At 35.7% G+C, this 15,922-nt stretch overlaps 1 protein-coding gene across 1 annotated transcript; it reads left to right on the top strand.

Moving 5' to 3' along the window:
• Window positions 1–3,133: 3,133 nt before the first annotated feature.
• LOC109072607 (procollagen galactosyltransferase 1-like) lies at window positions 3,134–15,597 on the top strand. The gene is given in 13 exon segments (XM_042767822.1): window positions 3,134–3,457; window positions 7,313–7,423; window positions 8,390–8,408; window positions 8,411–8,510; window positions 9,631–9,764; window positions 10,858–11,062; window positions 11,142–11,261; window positions 11,347–11,423; window positions 12,122–12,228; window positions 12,419–12,551; window positions 13,256–13,383; window positions 13,460–13,666; window positions 14,529–15,597. Coding segments are annotated over 13 exon segments (1,815 nt in total). The 5' UTR covers window positions 3,134–3,251; the 3' UTR covers window positions 14,797–15,597.
• The last annotated feature ends 325 nt before the right edge of the window (window positions 15,598–15,922 follow it).

The following is a 15,922-nucleotide window of genomic DNA, read 5'->3' as shown; positions in this document are numbered from 1 at the left end:
GAACATTTCTTTCATTTCATCTTGGTCCAACAGATAGAAACACAGAAATGTTTTTTTTTTTTTTTTTTTTTTTTTTTTATCTGAAACTTTTTAATATTGAAACATTTAATATAATATATGCAAGATATGGTTACTTTATGTACCCTATCAGTTATGATGGTTATACAGCAGACAATCATCCTGCTGTCTTGAATCTATCATTTTGAAGTGTACACTAGATTTGTCAGTATTTATTAAACCATTTGAAACATGGTAAAAATAATAAAAATAAGCATGTTATACAGTAGTGCTAAAAACAACACTGAGTTCCAAACAGTTTAGTACTCAGTGTATCAGATGATACAGTACAAACACACACCGCACCACAAGTAAGATGAACAGTATTTATGTCTCTCTGGCAAAGATCTCTCCTCTTTAACCTGCTCTATTGTAACAGTAACTTTAGCTGGGACGATATGCAGCAGGCCAGAATGCTTTTCTGGGATCATGAATGGAAAGAGCTCCATCACCTCCTCTTTTTTGAGGAACTACTGGAGTTTGTTAAACTCCTCTCTGATTCTTCTCTCTGTCCGCTGAGCTTGAGACTGTTACGTTTTAAATGACGACACAGAAAAACCTCAAATCTTTCAAGGAAGTAACATGTTTTATTCGACATGTCAAACAGAAAGTGTAAACACTCAACAACTGAGTTTTGAAACTGGGTTTAACTAGTTAAAAACGAGCTACCCATCTCCTGATGTGAGAGTAAACGATGACAGGATGAACTGGGATGAGAGAACGACGGAACTTGTGATTGTAGTTGCTTTTGGGAAATGCAGCCCTGGTTGGTTAAATGACAAAACTGCTGTCGTCTCAAACAGCAGATTCTCTCTGTTCACCCATTTTAATGAAAAAATAGAAATATGATGGCTATGTTGGATGGAAGGGTTGCAACATGACTTTCTCCACCCATGTACTGGATCCACAAAGACTGAAGTGTAGAGCCCACCATAGAGTTTTTATCACACACACAGTTTGTAGACTTTTCCCCATTATTCCTGCCTGATGTTACCGGTTTATATAATCCTTTATTGGAATCTGACATGACATGTGCTGATGATCCTCTCAGATTCACATTCAAATCAAAATGCAAAAGTATGGTATACATACCATAAAAAATTTGAATTAACAGCAAAACATAGTTAGGATTAAGCAGAGGTGGATAGTCCAGGGGTCAGAAAGTAAAAGTCCTGCCATATGTTTATTCCACCAATGAACTCAGCAGCTGATTTCACCAGAGGAGGAATCAAGTCATTCCTTCCAAGTCACAAACGAGTCTCAAGTTAAATCCCGAGTCCTCAAAGAGTTAAAGTTAATGAAATAATTAAGTGACTAATTAAATGAAGATTGTGCATTAGTGATGAACACCTGCTGTTAACAATCAACATCACTGAAGAAAAGAGAAACATAAGAACTACAACTGACTTTAAGCACAGCCTTGGATGAAATCAATTGGAAGGAAAAAAAAACTTTGCCACCATAATTGTGGTCAGTATTTGCTTCAGTTGTGCTCTTCTTGAGCCTTTTAACAGTTTTGATAAATTTGCTTCTAAGCAAATGCATTACTGTTTCATAGCAAGCGTTTGTGCAATGCTGAAGCAAATCTTGAACTAGCAGGTAACTTATGCTTTTGATGACTGTATGATCTTGATTTGAGTTTCTGTATTGTTATTTAAAAAAAGAGTGATATTTCATTATACAATGCCACCATAATACTTCAATATTAAGAGAAAAAAAAACTTGTTTAGGATTAGGCATTTAGCCATGAACATTTATCATATGATCCTCAACAGTGGTGACAAATAATTATTCATACTGCAGTGCATTATGGGAGTTTTTCATGTATTGCAACATGAAGCATTTTGTTGATTTTCCCCATTTTGGAGTTTAATATGCTGGTTCTTGATATCTGTGTGTGTCTAAAAAGCACTGGAGCTCAAATTTCTGTATGTGTTACACAGATGTAAAATTTATTCTCTGTAAATATTATAACAGTACTTTTTTTGCATGCTGTAGTTTCACTGGGATGATTATTCAAAATCTAAACTTATGAAAAGAACAAACACTATTTTGAATATGATTACTCCAGCTCATTGAGACTATCTGTTTAATGCATATCACTGATCTCTTTTCTCTACAACCCCACATAGACAGAAAGATCTAGTACAACAAGTCAAGGGTCAAGAGCACAACTAAATCAAATACTGATCTCCATGATGGTGGCATCATTTTAACCAATAAAACATTAACATCTGATCCTATGTAATTTACAAACAACAAACAGGTGTTCATCTCTAATGCACAATCATCATTTAATTAGTCACTTAATTATCTCATGAACTTTAACTCTTTGAGGACTTGGGATTTGACTTGAGACTTGTTTGTGACTTGGAAGGAATGACTTGATTCCTCCTCTGGTGAAATCAGCTGCTGAGTTCATGGGTGGAATAAACATATGGCAGGACTTTTACTTTCTGACCCCTGGACTCTCCACTTCTGGGTTTTAGTTTCTGACCCCTGGACTCTCTGGTGTGTTTTAGTTTTAAATTATATTAGTCATTTCTGTATCATATTATACATTGCCCTTAAATATAAACAAAATATAGTGATAGTAGTATCATGGTATAAAAATGAGTTGGCCTACTGTAGAGTCGAGTGTTTTTGTTGCATTTCCAGAACTGTGACCAGCAGATGTCCTCAGTGTGCGCTTCACAACTGTGAACTGTTCGCTCTGTGTTTCAGGAAGCACCGTTTGTTCCACTGCCATATATTCCCTCCACTCTTCTAATCTAAATGTATTGTCTACTTGTCGCTTGTTTACTTGTCCCGTATGTAAGTGTATGTTCGCCACGCCCACAAACTTTCTGGCAGATTCTAACCGAGAGCGGCTGCTTTTCTTAAAGGGGCCGCGAAATTAAAGGCGAACAGTCCAGCTTGTAAAGTTTAATTACAGATTAATTACTGATTATTATAAACTCACTGTCAATTACCAGATGACTGAGAGGACTGGATTTTTCTGACTTTTTTGTACCACAATCTTTCTCTATTTTCAGTAAGAAGCCCTTCCCTTTAAATCTCCTCCAGGGGCCACCCAGAGTCGCTCCGTATTTCTGTCGGTTGGCAATAAATCGCAGATAGTCACTGTTCGCGTCAGCGTTCAGTCTCGGTGTTCCGCTTGCCCGCCCGATCTTTCCGCTTCTCGTTCTCCGGTCATGTATCTGCTGTGTTTCTTTTTCCTGCTGCTATGGAGCGGTCCGGTGCGCAGTTATTTCCCGGAGGAGCGCTGGAGCCCGGAGTCCGCGCTGCTCGCGCCGCGGGTGCTGCTCGCGCTGGTGTGCCGCAACTCGGCGCACTCTCTGCCGCACGTCCTCGGTGCCATCGACCGTCTCAACTACCCCAAAGACCGCATGGCTGTATGGTGAGTCCCGGCGGACTGGATTACTTGGCGTAATTTATCAGAACTGATGTTCTGCACGGTTGCGCATCCAACAGATGCGCGTCCAGCAGGCGCGACGCTGGACTGATGCGTTGCGTGTTAACTGTAATACAGAGTCTGCAGACTTTCTACAAATGCAGCGAGTGAAAGTAAACAGCAGAGAGGCGTTTGTGTGTGTTGAGATAACTAAACTAACAGCAGCTGCGCTCGCATGAGTGTTTGGAGATGTAATGTGTGTAATGTATCTCTTTTTGGAAACGAGAGCAGGATAGTTTTGTCTTTACTCCTGCTGTGGCATGTGTGCGTGGAGGTGAAATGAGCGAGTTTAGACGTGTCCAGGGCACACAGACACCCCCTTCATGCCCTTGGATCAGCTCTGCCCCCCTTTTTTTCCACTCATGCCGATCTGATCAGCCGACGTGTCTTTGTAGCCGCGCTCGTGAATGCCCGTTGCGCGCGCTGATGGAATTTGTGAGAAAACAACACATGAATGAGTCTGTGAGCTGAAAACAAAAACCTTCCCTGCGGCGACAGAGAGATTATGTGCGAAGCACCTTCTGAGAGGCTTCGAGCAAGTCATAAAAGGGAAGACATCTTCCATGTAGCGAGCTACATATTGTTGATTTATCAAATACTTTGATGTGTCTTATTTATAATAATCACAGCCAACAAATTATCTCAGCAAGTAATATTTATTCTAAACGTAGCCTAACTTTTTCAACATTTATTTTCAGACTCGAGGTCCATTAGAAAAGCAACAAATAGAAAATACAAACCGCAAAGCAATGCAATACACTTTAAAAAGACTGTTATACCAAGTGACTATCATATCACAGTAAGCCTGGGATTTGTGACACTTTAGTTTTCTGACACTTGTGAAAAACTTAATTACAGTTGACAAAATATCACACCAAGTGAAAAATGCAAAAACATGTTTGAAGTGAAGACAATGTATTTATATACACTTTCTGTAATTTAATTACAGTTACGTCTGGTGTAATTGCATTTAATACTAGAACAATCCCCTATAAAACAAGAGTGGATTTTGTAATTGTATGTCTATTGTTCTAATATTAATATGCAGTGTAATTAATGTTAAAATGTATGTTTTAATGCAACCTACTGAAATTTTATATTTATTTTAAAGAATTAAAAGAGCAGTTTCTTCTCAATGTGTGTAATATTCCCCTGGTTTAGAAAGTAATTAGTAATATGCAATACATTTTAGAGAAAGTATTAGAAAAGTAATCTGATTACGCTGTTGAAGATGTCATTTGATTAATTAATTACTTTTTTAGAGCAACTGACCCAACTCATTTCATTGTCCCATTCAGTAAATAATAACATTCAGCACACTTAAAGTATATTTTAAGTAAGAAATATGTTTTAAGTAGCATGTCCAAATATGTAGTTTTAATGAAAATATAAGTGAACAATTCAGAGCGAAGTTCCCTTCCTGTGGATTATATAAAACTATTCTCCTTTAGTCCAGTGTAAGGAAACTTGGTTCTGATGAATGATAAAGACAACGACAGCCAATCAGGATCCACCTGACTTTAAAGAGCTGAAACATTTAAAGTGGCAGAGGACAAATCTGCGGCAAAACAGTTATCGTTCTTGGTGTGAACGGGCCTTAAATGAGTACTAGAAAAAAATGAATGCAACTGTGTGTGAACTCTTCCTTTAATGTGAATTCTCATTTCTGACATCGTGTCATCTTGGTTTCAGTCAGTTCAAAAGAGTCGCAGCGGACGCTGGCAGATCCTGCTGAACATCTCAGTGGGTTTCTCTGGTCAACATCTGCACAAACCTTTATTTCTTACCGTTATATTGAAAGTTTGTTGGATGGGCGTGGCCGAGCCCGCGGCCGTGTGATTGGTTCTCTTAATGCGAGCGCGGCGGTTCGGTGTGGTTTGGCGCCTTTTTTCTCCTGTGTCTTAATGGCTTTAATTATCGGATGAGCGCTTTCGTTTGATGACTTTCTATGAATCAGGCAGCCACATTACAGATGTGATTTTACACCCACAGATGTTTAATCGCCATAATTATATATAATATATGATACTATAATTATAACATAAACACTACCGTTCAAAGATTCGGGGTCGGTAAGATTATTTTTATGTTTCTGAAAGAAGTATATGCTGATCAAGGCTGAATTTATTTGATCAAAAATATTAAAAACAGTAATATTATGAAATAGTATTACTATTTAAAATATCTGTTTTCTATGTGAATATCTGTTAAAGTGTAATTTATTTCAGTGATGCGCAGCTGTATTTTCAGCATCATTACTCCAGTCTTCAGTGTCACATGATCTTCAGAAATCATGAAAATATGATGATTTGCTGCTCAAGAAACATTTCTGATTATTTTCAATGTTGAAAACAGTTGTGCTGCACAATATTTTTGTGTAAACTGTGATACATTTTATTTTTCAGAATTCTTTGATTAATTGAAAGTTTGAAATAAATATTTTGTAACATTATAAATGTCTTTACTGTCACTTTTGATCATTTGAGCATTTTTGATGAATAAAATATAAATTTTTTTTAAATGTATTATTGGCACCAAACTTTTGAATATATATATATATATATATATATATCTATATATCTATATATATATATATATATATACACACACACACACACACACACACACACACACACATAGCATTTTATATAATATAATATAGTTTATTTTTTGTTGGAAACTTAAATTAAATGTTCGTTTTGCATGTACTTTATTGTTTTGGATGCAAACCAAAATATCACATTGTTTTGTAAATAGTAATTTGTTTCTAAAGCTTTCAAGTGTTTCTTCAGATCTGTAAACCTAATTTTGAGCACTAGTGCTAGTCATTTTTCTCTTCACAAGTTTAGTGTGTATACTGGAAATATTCAGAGCTTCGGATCACCAAACACAATCCTGATGGAGACGGAACGACTGCGTTAGATCTGATCAAGTGACTGCAAAAAAAGAGGAATGGAATTTGCCTGAGGAACATTCATAAGCTTGTGTGTGTGTTTGATTTGAGATTGTGCTCCTGGAATCCATCTGTTTACAGCAAAACCCTGATCTCCAGCAGACGGCCTGCATGATCTCTCTGATAAAATCAGTCAGATTACTTTTTTCAAGTAACTAGTAAAGTAGTTAATTTATCAAATAAGTAATGTAAGTTACTCTGTTTTCCCATTGATTGACTGACATTTCTCCTGTCGCCACTTTGAGAGGAACAGATTCACTTCCTTCAGCCTGAGGTTTATTCATTTCACTTTAGGTGTGAGAGGGCCTTTACAGCTGCCAAAAATCTAACTTTTGGGTTTTCTCTTATTAAAAAAAAGAAAAAAAAAAAGAAAAAAGCCAAACAGGTGACAAAAAGTAATGCAAAACTAATGTAATGCATTACTTGCCATAAAAGTAACTCAGTTAGTTGCTTTATGAGGTAACACTGAAATGCATTACTTTTAAAAGTAACTTTCCCCAACACTGGCGACTGTGTGAATGAATTTGAATAATCTAACACATTTTGAAAAGTGTCCTGCAGTATGTAGCAGCTGTCGGTGAAGGTCTCTGGTTCTCATGTGTTCATTCTGCAGCCAAACGCTAAAGACAAGCTTGGTTTTCCAAAGGTCATGTAGTGAAGTTAAATATGGGGTGATTTTTACAGCGCTGCACATGAGAACAAAACTCAACATTCAGCAAGAAAAGGAAAATTAAAAAGCTCTAATTATAGTCATTTGCTTTCTATTCTGTCATTCATAGTTTTTTTGAGGAGCGGCCATCTTTTATGTCTATTTCAGACGTTGAACTGCTGATCTTTCTGTCCTCAGGGGTGGCCACAGATCATAATTCAGACAACACCACTGCAATCCTGCGCGAATGGCTGATAAACGTCCAGAACTTCTATCATTATGTGGAGTGGAGACCTCAGGAGGAGCCCAGGTGAGACTGACCTTAAACTGCATCTGAACCCAAAGCTGAACTTGTGTGTGAACACAAACTAAAGATGCACACAAACATATTTTCTGTGATGTGATCAGTGTCTGTGCTATTTCTTGTAAATATCAATGTTCTACTGACCTCAAAATATACTGAATTGTTTATTTTATTTTAAATATAATTTTTTTTCTTACATCTTTAAAATGTCTGACTGAACTTTTATTTTATCATTATTTCTTATTTTATCATTTTATCACTAGCATCATTTTTAGTATTATATTCTATTATAGTTTTTGTTAATATTTTGAATTTTATTTTTATTTTTATAGTTTATGCATTTTTTTAATGTGTGTGTATATGTATATATATTATATATTATATATATATATAGATATATATATATATATATATATATATATATATATATATATATTATATATTATATTATATTATATTATATTATATAATATTTCAGTTTTAGTTATTTTAGTACATCAGGTTAAACCAACTGAAAATAAGAAAAGTTACTTTGAAAACATATACCTTTTTCTGTTTTATTTCAGTTAACATTTATTTTAAGTAACAAATTTTTTTTTTATGGTTTTAATTTAAGGTAACTATAATCTGATTTGATAGATAGATAGATAGATAGATAGATAGATAGATAGATAGATAGATAGATAGATAGATAGATTTTTTTTTTTTTACAAATATCATGGATCATGTTTAAAGGAAAGTTACACCACATGGTATTTTATTTAGTGCATTTAAGTCATTTTATGTATCATTTGTATTTTAATGTTTAAAATTTAAATTTGAATTAATTGATAGGACAGAAAAATCAGTCCATCACACTAAAGAAATTAAGTTCTGTCTTTGCACTGGATGTGTGTCTGTTCAAATGACCTCGGACTGAGTCTGAAAGGTCTGTGGCTCATGTATGTATTTATGTGTCTGTGTGTTTCTCAGCGTCTATGAGGATCCGAGAGCGGCCCGAAGCACTGGACGAGTCTGCGGTACGAGCACGTGATGAAGCTGCGTCAGGCAGCCCTCGACACGGCGCGGGAGATGTGGGCCGACTACTTTTCTGGTACATCATCTGAGACGAGTCTCTTTACCCTTCACTGAACTGTCACAGTAGTGTTGCGGTGGGACCCGAACTGACCCTCCTCACGTCACACGCTCATTACCCTTCACCTCCAGTCTGCAGAGGGTCACGCTCAGAGGAGCGTCTGCTCGTCTAAAGTTAGCAGTGCTGTTCAGTGTTCTAGTGTTATTTCTGCTGCTCTGTGATCAGCTCTGTTCCTCAATCTGCTGTCCAGCAGTCGGCACTGGTCTGCGTGTGCTTTAGTCGAAGTACTCTGTACCATTATAAGATTATACACACTCTCCGCTGGTGAGGAATCAAAACCACTGTCATGTATGAAAGTTAAAAATCTCTTTTCTGGGCAACCACATTGAGTTTTATCTTTGGTAACCAACATAAATTAAATAAGGTTTTTTTTAGGCATCTCTTGTTTCATACTGCACTGATTTAATTTTACTCAGAAATAGCTAGTAATAATTACAAAGAAGCACAATGACTGAAATAGTAGTTTCTTATAAAGTGTTCTCCAATAATAAACACTACATACAAACATTAACTTTGATTTTTTTTTTTTTCTGATTCAGGAGCCAGAATTAAATTTCAAAATAATACAAGTTAATACATTTTAAATGTACTTCATTGCAAGTTGCGTATAATTATAAATGCATGACATAGAGTTTCAATAGAAATGACATTAAGCAGTATTTTAGTTTGCCATAAATGTTTGTCAGTACATTCTGCAGTGCTTTAACCTTATCTAGTAATTAATGACATATAAAGACGTACTTAAGTCCACTCTAAACTAATATAAATCTAAACTAATACATTTTCATTCAATTGTAAATAACCTGCTGTTGAGTGTCTAAAAACATTACATTCAAATATTCTTTAAAATTATGTTTCCACAATAAAATTAGTAAAAAAAAGTTTTTTATATATATATATTTTTTTTTATTAACTGTACTTCTTTGTCACAGGGGAACTGTTAAAAGATGACATTTTTATGGATCGGTTTAAAACAATGCATTTTTTTTTTTTTTCCTCAGATCTAAAATTAAGTGAAGTAATGGGGAGTCTCTTTGAAATGATCAGTGAAACAAACATGACAGACTCTGTTTGCAGATGGTGGACTGTGATAACCTCCTGACCAACCAGGACGTTTTATGGCAGCTGATGCAGGAGAACAAGACGATCGTGGCGCCGATGCTGGAGTCCAGAGCGGCGTACTCAAACTTCTGGTGCGGCATGACGTCTCAGGTGTGTGCACGCGTGTCCTGTCCCGTCAGAGCGCTTCACAGCTCTTTTATCATTCAGACTTCATCATCTGTCAGATGTGCTGTTTAGTTCTTATCATGTTTATTCTTAGTCAAGGTTTAGTCAGTGAAAACACTCATATTTCAGTCACGCTGCATAGTGATCGAACTGTTAAAGTGACTGTTTTCAGCAAAATTATAATCATGATTGTTGTCATCAGAGAAATGTCTTTTTACGTTTCATCTCGATTATTGCACTTTGACATGAAGCGACAAATGTTTGGGTTTATTACAGTTTGTCACTGAGAAGGTTTGCTCACAGATTTAATCGCAGCAAAAGGCCACGTGAAGGAACACAGACTTCCTTTATTGCACTTTCATTTGAGCAGAATATCGCAGTGAAGATCGTCAAACTGCAACATACATGTTTTCTGGTGTTTTTTTTTTTTTTTTTTCAGATCATCAGCAACTTTTTTTTCTCAGAGCAGAGAGATTGTTGCCAGATTGGGAATATTAAGTGAAACAATCATTCCCAGAATGGGAATATTATGGTTGCCAGGTTGGGAATATTAAGTGAAAAGCTCTGATTGAGGTATCTAAGATCTTGACATCTGGCAACCGCAAACAGGCTTGTTAAAGAATAATAATAATTATTATTATTAGTTTTCATAATTAACTATAACTACTTATAAATATTTTAATTTCGCCTTTTTTGTCAATGATATTGCACGTTTATATAATCAGTCATTGATTAATGAGCGACGTCTTGCCTTAAGACCCGTTTACACCAACATATTTATTTTACCTGTGTTCTGCAGTTTTGATGTCTGTCACTTTAAATTCTTAAGCTCTTTAAAGCAGGATGGATTCTGATTGGTTGTCATTATTTATATCATTTATCAGCAAAAAAAAACAATTCTGTAAGTGATTCCATCAGTTCCTCCGTGCTGTTATCATTATAGCTGTGGTTAAATTTAGAGTGACTCCATCTTTATTGTTATGGTTGTAGATCTCATTCTCGGTGTGAACAGGCCTTCAGTGATGGGAAAAGGTCGTTGACAGATATTTTTGGTTAACGAGCGAGCGTGTGTTTGCAGGGTTATTATAAGCGGACGCCGGCCTACATGCCCATCCGCAGGCAGGAGAAGAAGGGCTGCTTCGCCGTGCCCATGGTTCACTCCACCTTCCTGCTGGATCTGAGGAAGGAGGCGTCCCGTGGGCTGGCCTTCTTCCCGCCTCATCCCGACTACAGCTGGGCCTTCGACGACATCATCATCTTCGCCTTCTCCGCGCGCATGGCAGGTTCGTCTCAGATCGAGCAGACTGTATTCGGTGATCATGTGCGCTGCTTTTGTGTGAATTTTAACTTGGTTTCCCTCAGAGGTTCAGATGTACATCTGCAACAGAGAGACTTATGGGTATTTCCCCGTGCCCCTGCGCTCCCATAATACCTTGCAGGACGAGGCGGACAGTTTTCTGCACTCGCTGCTGGAGGTTATGGGTGAGTCACGTGACTGGTCACATGTTTTCTGCTTAAGGAGCGTAATGAAATGTCCTTCTTCGTTCTGAATGTGTTTTGTCTGCAGTGCGCAGTCCTCCATCAGAGCCGTCCGTGTATCTCTCTCTTCCTCCTAAACAGCCTGATAAAATGGGCTTCGATGAGGTCAGGATGTCACATTAATGCCACACTACTTTATTCTGTCTTATAGTATTTTTATTGTACTTCATACTTTTTATATTTTATATCATTTTACGTTGTATATTTTTAATATTTTTATTTATATTATTTAATGAAATAGTATACTATAAAATAGGTAATAAAGTATTTTATGTTAATATTATTTATTAAACATTATTTTTATTAATTAATATTAAACATTAAATATTTATTTTTTGTTCCATTTCATTTTATAATATAATTGTAATTATATTTATTTTTTTTGTATTTTATTTTGTATTTTGTATTTTTTCTGTATTTTTTATATTGTATATTTTATTTTATATTAATTGTTATATTTCTTTAATCTCATATTACATCACTTTATGAAATGTTATAAAACTGTAATGCTTAAAGAGTTTTTTATATTACTTTATTATTATTTTATTTATTGTGTATTGCATTATATTATATATTATATTTTTTATGTGTTATATCGTTGTATTACTTTATTTTGTATCATAGTATAATATACTATAATACAATTGTTTTTATTTTATATATTTTTTATTGACATATGTATTATCATATTATTAATATATTACATGTATTATTTATTTTCATATTTTATAAAGCTGTATATTATTATTATTATTATTATTATGATAATATATATTCATCAGTCTTATGGTATGTGTGTTCAGGTGTTTATGATAAACCTGCTGAGGCGCTCGGACCGCAGAGAGCGCATGCTCAGGACTCTGTATGAACAAGAGATCGCCTGCAAGATCACCGCCGCTGTAGATGGCAAGTACGTCTCAAACTCACACAGACGGATCGCGTTCACATGCAGACATGAGCTTCACATGATCCCGTCTGACCCGAGTGTGTGTGTGTGTGTGTGTGTGTGTGTGTGTGTGTGTGTGTGTGTGTGTGTGTGGCTTGTGTGTGTGTGTGTGTGTATGTGTGTGTGTGTGTGTGTGTGTGTGTGTGTGTTTCAGGGCGCTGAACACCAGTCAGATCGAGGCGCTGGGGATCCAGATGCTCCCCGGATACAGCGACCCGTATCACGGCCGGCCGCTCACTAAAGGAGAGCTGGGCTGCTTCCTGTCACACTTCAACATCTGGACAGAGGTGAGAGAGAGAGAGAGAGAGAGAGAGAGAGAAATGTAAATATTTAATTGAAACAATGTTGACTTCATGTGTTTCTCGGTTAAGTAAACATGTTTTTCCAGTACTTATACAAGATTAGTAAATACTCTAATAAAATGTAAATAGTCAATGATAAAATGACAACAAAACAGATAGAAACAGGGAAAGTGCTTGAAGTTAAACATATTCATCAAGTAAATTCATTCAGATAACAAAATAATGTTATATATATATATATATATATATATATATATATATATATATATATCTATATATAGATCTATAGAGTATAGATATATATAGATATATATATATATATATATATATATATAGATATAATATTTAATAATAAAATAATTCCAAGAAAGTGTTTTAAATGTGTTTTTAAATGTAATAATATATAGCAATGTTTTCTCAGTGTTTAAATTTTTTTAGAAGAAAATAATTAGATGCTTTTTTTTCTAAATGCTACGATTTTATTTTGTAAAAAAATATTATTATAACTAATAAAATAAAAGAAAAAATAATTTGTATAATTTCTTACATTTAGGAAATCCCTTTAATCGATATAGGACAGTTTTTTTTTTTTTTTTTTTAAGTGTAACATACAATTATATATATAGTCTTTACTCAGTATGTGCGTGTCAGTGTGTCATTCTGTCTCGGTTCTGTGTTTTCTGTGTTAGATTGTGGATCGGGGACTGAAGACGTCTCTGGTGATCGAGGACGACCTGCGCTTTGAGGTTTTCTTTAAGCGTCGTCTGCAGAATCTGATGGAGGAGATCGAGTCTCAGCGGCTGGACTGGGACTTGATGTGAGTGAAGGAGTCTGTGTGTGTACGGCGCCCTCTGCTGGACTCCTGACATCAGCTGTCTGTCTCTCTCTCTCAGTTACATCGGCCGCAAGCGGATGCAGGTGGACCGGCCGGAGAAATCTGTGCCCAGAATACACAACCTGGTGGAGGCGGATTACTCGTACTGGACGCTGGGATACATGATCTCGCTGCGCGGCGCTCAGAAGCTGCTGCGGGCCGAACCGCTCAAAAACATGCTGCCGGTGGACGAGTTCCTGCCCGTCATGTACAACAAACACCCCATGTGAGAGATTCATCGCCTCATGTGTTCTCATCTATAGTTCTATATATTGTTTTATTCTTCTGATCAATACAAAAATAATCTATTCTTTACTATTGTGTAAATGAGCTTTCTTTGCTCCTTACAAAGAGCAGTGATAAATAAAAAAGTCTCATATGATCCATCAAACAACACAGAATCTAATAAAAAAAAATATCACTAAAGTCACATAAACCTAAAGATCAGCTAAAAAAAAAAAATCACATTTCAGTGAAATGAGAACATATGAACATTGAATACATTTTTATATTTGTTATATTATAATTCTTATAAATTTAAATAAACAAGTTCATAATAACAAATAAAAATGTCAGTGTAAACAAAGTAAAATAAATAAATAAATAAATAAATAAATAAAGGATTTAATTAGCTAAAAATTATAATTAATTTTATTAATGGTGATGATAATATAAAAAATAATTAAAGCATATTGTTATAAATAGTATTATAAATTGTAATAATAATACATTTCAAATATTATAATGATGTTTAATAATTGTTTTATTATTAACAATAATACAGTTTAAATTAATTATTTTGTTGATGAATTATTATTGTTAATAATAATATTTTTTATTATTAACAACATCAATAATAATAAAATAAATGATTTAGATTAAATTATTATTGTTATTATTATTACTAATAATAAATAATAAAGTTTAAGGAAGAAATTATTTAATTGAAGGTTTATATGATAGATCAGTTTGTCTCACTGTCATTCATTCTGTTTTCTTCAATGCGTGTTGTTTCACTGTATTACTGTTAATCTTATATATATATATTAACACCATAACTGATGTTGTTTCCGTCTCCGTCTGTGCAGCGAGGACTACATGTCTCACTTCGAGCGGCGGGATCTGCAAGCGTTTTCGGCCGAGCCGCTGCTGGTTTACCCCACGCACTACACGGGCGACGCAGGCTACATCAGCGACACGGAGACCTCCACCGTCTGGGACAACGAGACGGTCCGCACCGACTGGGACCGAGCGCGATCACGCAAGAGCAGCGAGCAGGAGGAGCTCAGCACCGAGGCGCAGAACTCAGACGTGCTTCAGTCTCCGCTGGACAGCACGGCCCGCGACGAGCTCTAGCTGCCGAAACACTCGAGCTCAGCGGAGAAACCCTCACGATCACAGCCACCAGCGCTGAGGACGGTCAGAACTGAGAGCTGCGAATGCTTCACTGGACGTCACACAGCTCCAATTCACCTCACAACGTACTTCAGAGGAGATGAACACCTGTGATCTTCCTGAAATGCTGGAACAGTAAATATGACACTGGTTATATGCAGTATATTGATTTTATTGGTATGAATGAGAATCTCAAGGACAATCTCAACCTCCATAGAGATGGTTTGGTTTTGGATATTTTAATCTAGTAGTTTGTCAGGAGTCCTGGCCGATCCTTTGTGCTTTAGTAAAATCAGTGTGATTTTTAACATTTCATTCCTTTATTATTTCACTTTGATCATGATGTGAGTACGTAAAGCTGTTGTTATGCATCCCAGATTAAGGTCAGGATCAGATCGGCATGTTTTTATCTGATAGTTTGCTTGCAAATGATTAATTTATTGCTCGTTCAGCTCGTTCGTAGTCCTCGAGGTCAGTGTTACCCGTGATGTGAACCGCACAGAAGTGTTTAACCTTTAGTTTTTATGTTGTCTGTTTTTTCAGTTGCCTTAAGAGATTTGTATGGGAGAATAGAAACTGATTAAAATGAATCCATTTTAATGCAAACTAATGTTTACATGATGCTTAATGTGCTAGCTCGAGAAATGCATAATATTTAGTTAAATGTGTGAAAATGGATTATTTTTGTTCAATGTATCAATCTTTTCTGTTTCTTTCATCCTGAATGTGCCTTTTACCAAAGAATAAAGAATGTTTCCTAAAGTCTGATTACGTAGATTCAGTCTGATTTTAGGAGGCGTATGCTGTGATGTACTGGTACAGTGAATGGGTGCCACCAGAATGAGAGTCCAAACAGCTGATAAAAACATCACAATAATCCACAGCACAGTTAACATCTGGAGAAGACAAAAGATGAAACGAATCCAGCATTAATTCGTTTTTATCTTAAATACGAGTCCATAATAAATTTTCATAATTCATAATAAAAGTGAAAAAGTCCATTCAGACCAGATGACTTTTTCACTGGAGGAAGTTAATGGATAGAGGGCGCATATTTTTGCAAGAAGCAATGGTTTAAAGTTAAAAA

This window comes from Cyprinus carpio, chromosome A12 (assembly GCF_018340385.1).
Source record: "Cyprinus carpio isolate SPL01 chromosome A12, ASM1834038v1, whole genome shotgun sequence".
NCBI classification, from domain to species: domain Eukaryota; kingdom Metazoa; phylum Chordata; class Actinopteri; order Cypriniformes; family Cyprinidae; genus Cyprinus; species Cyprinus carpio.
The sequence above is the reverse complement of the archived record's forward strand: the minus strand, read 5'-3'. Positions and strand labels throughout refer to the sequence as shown.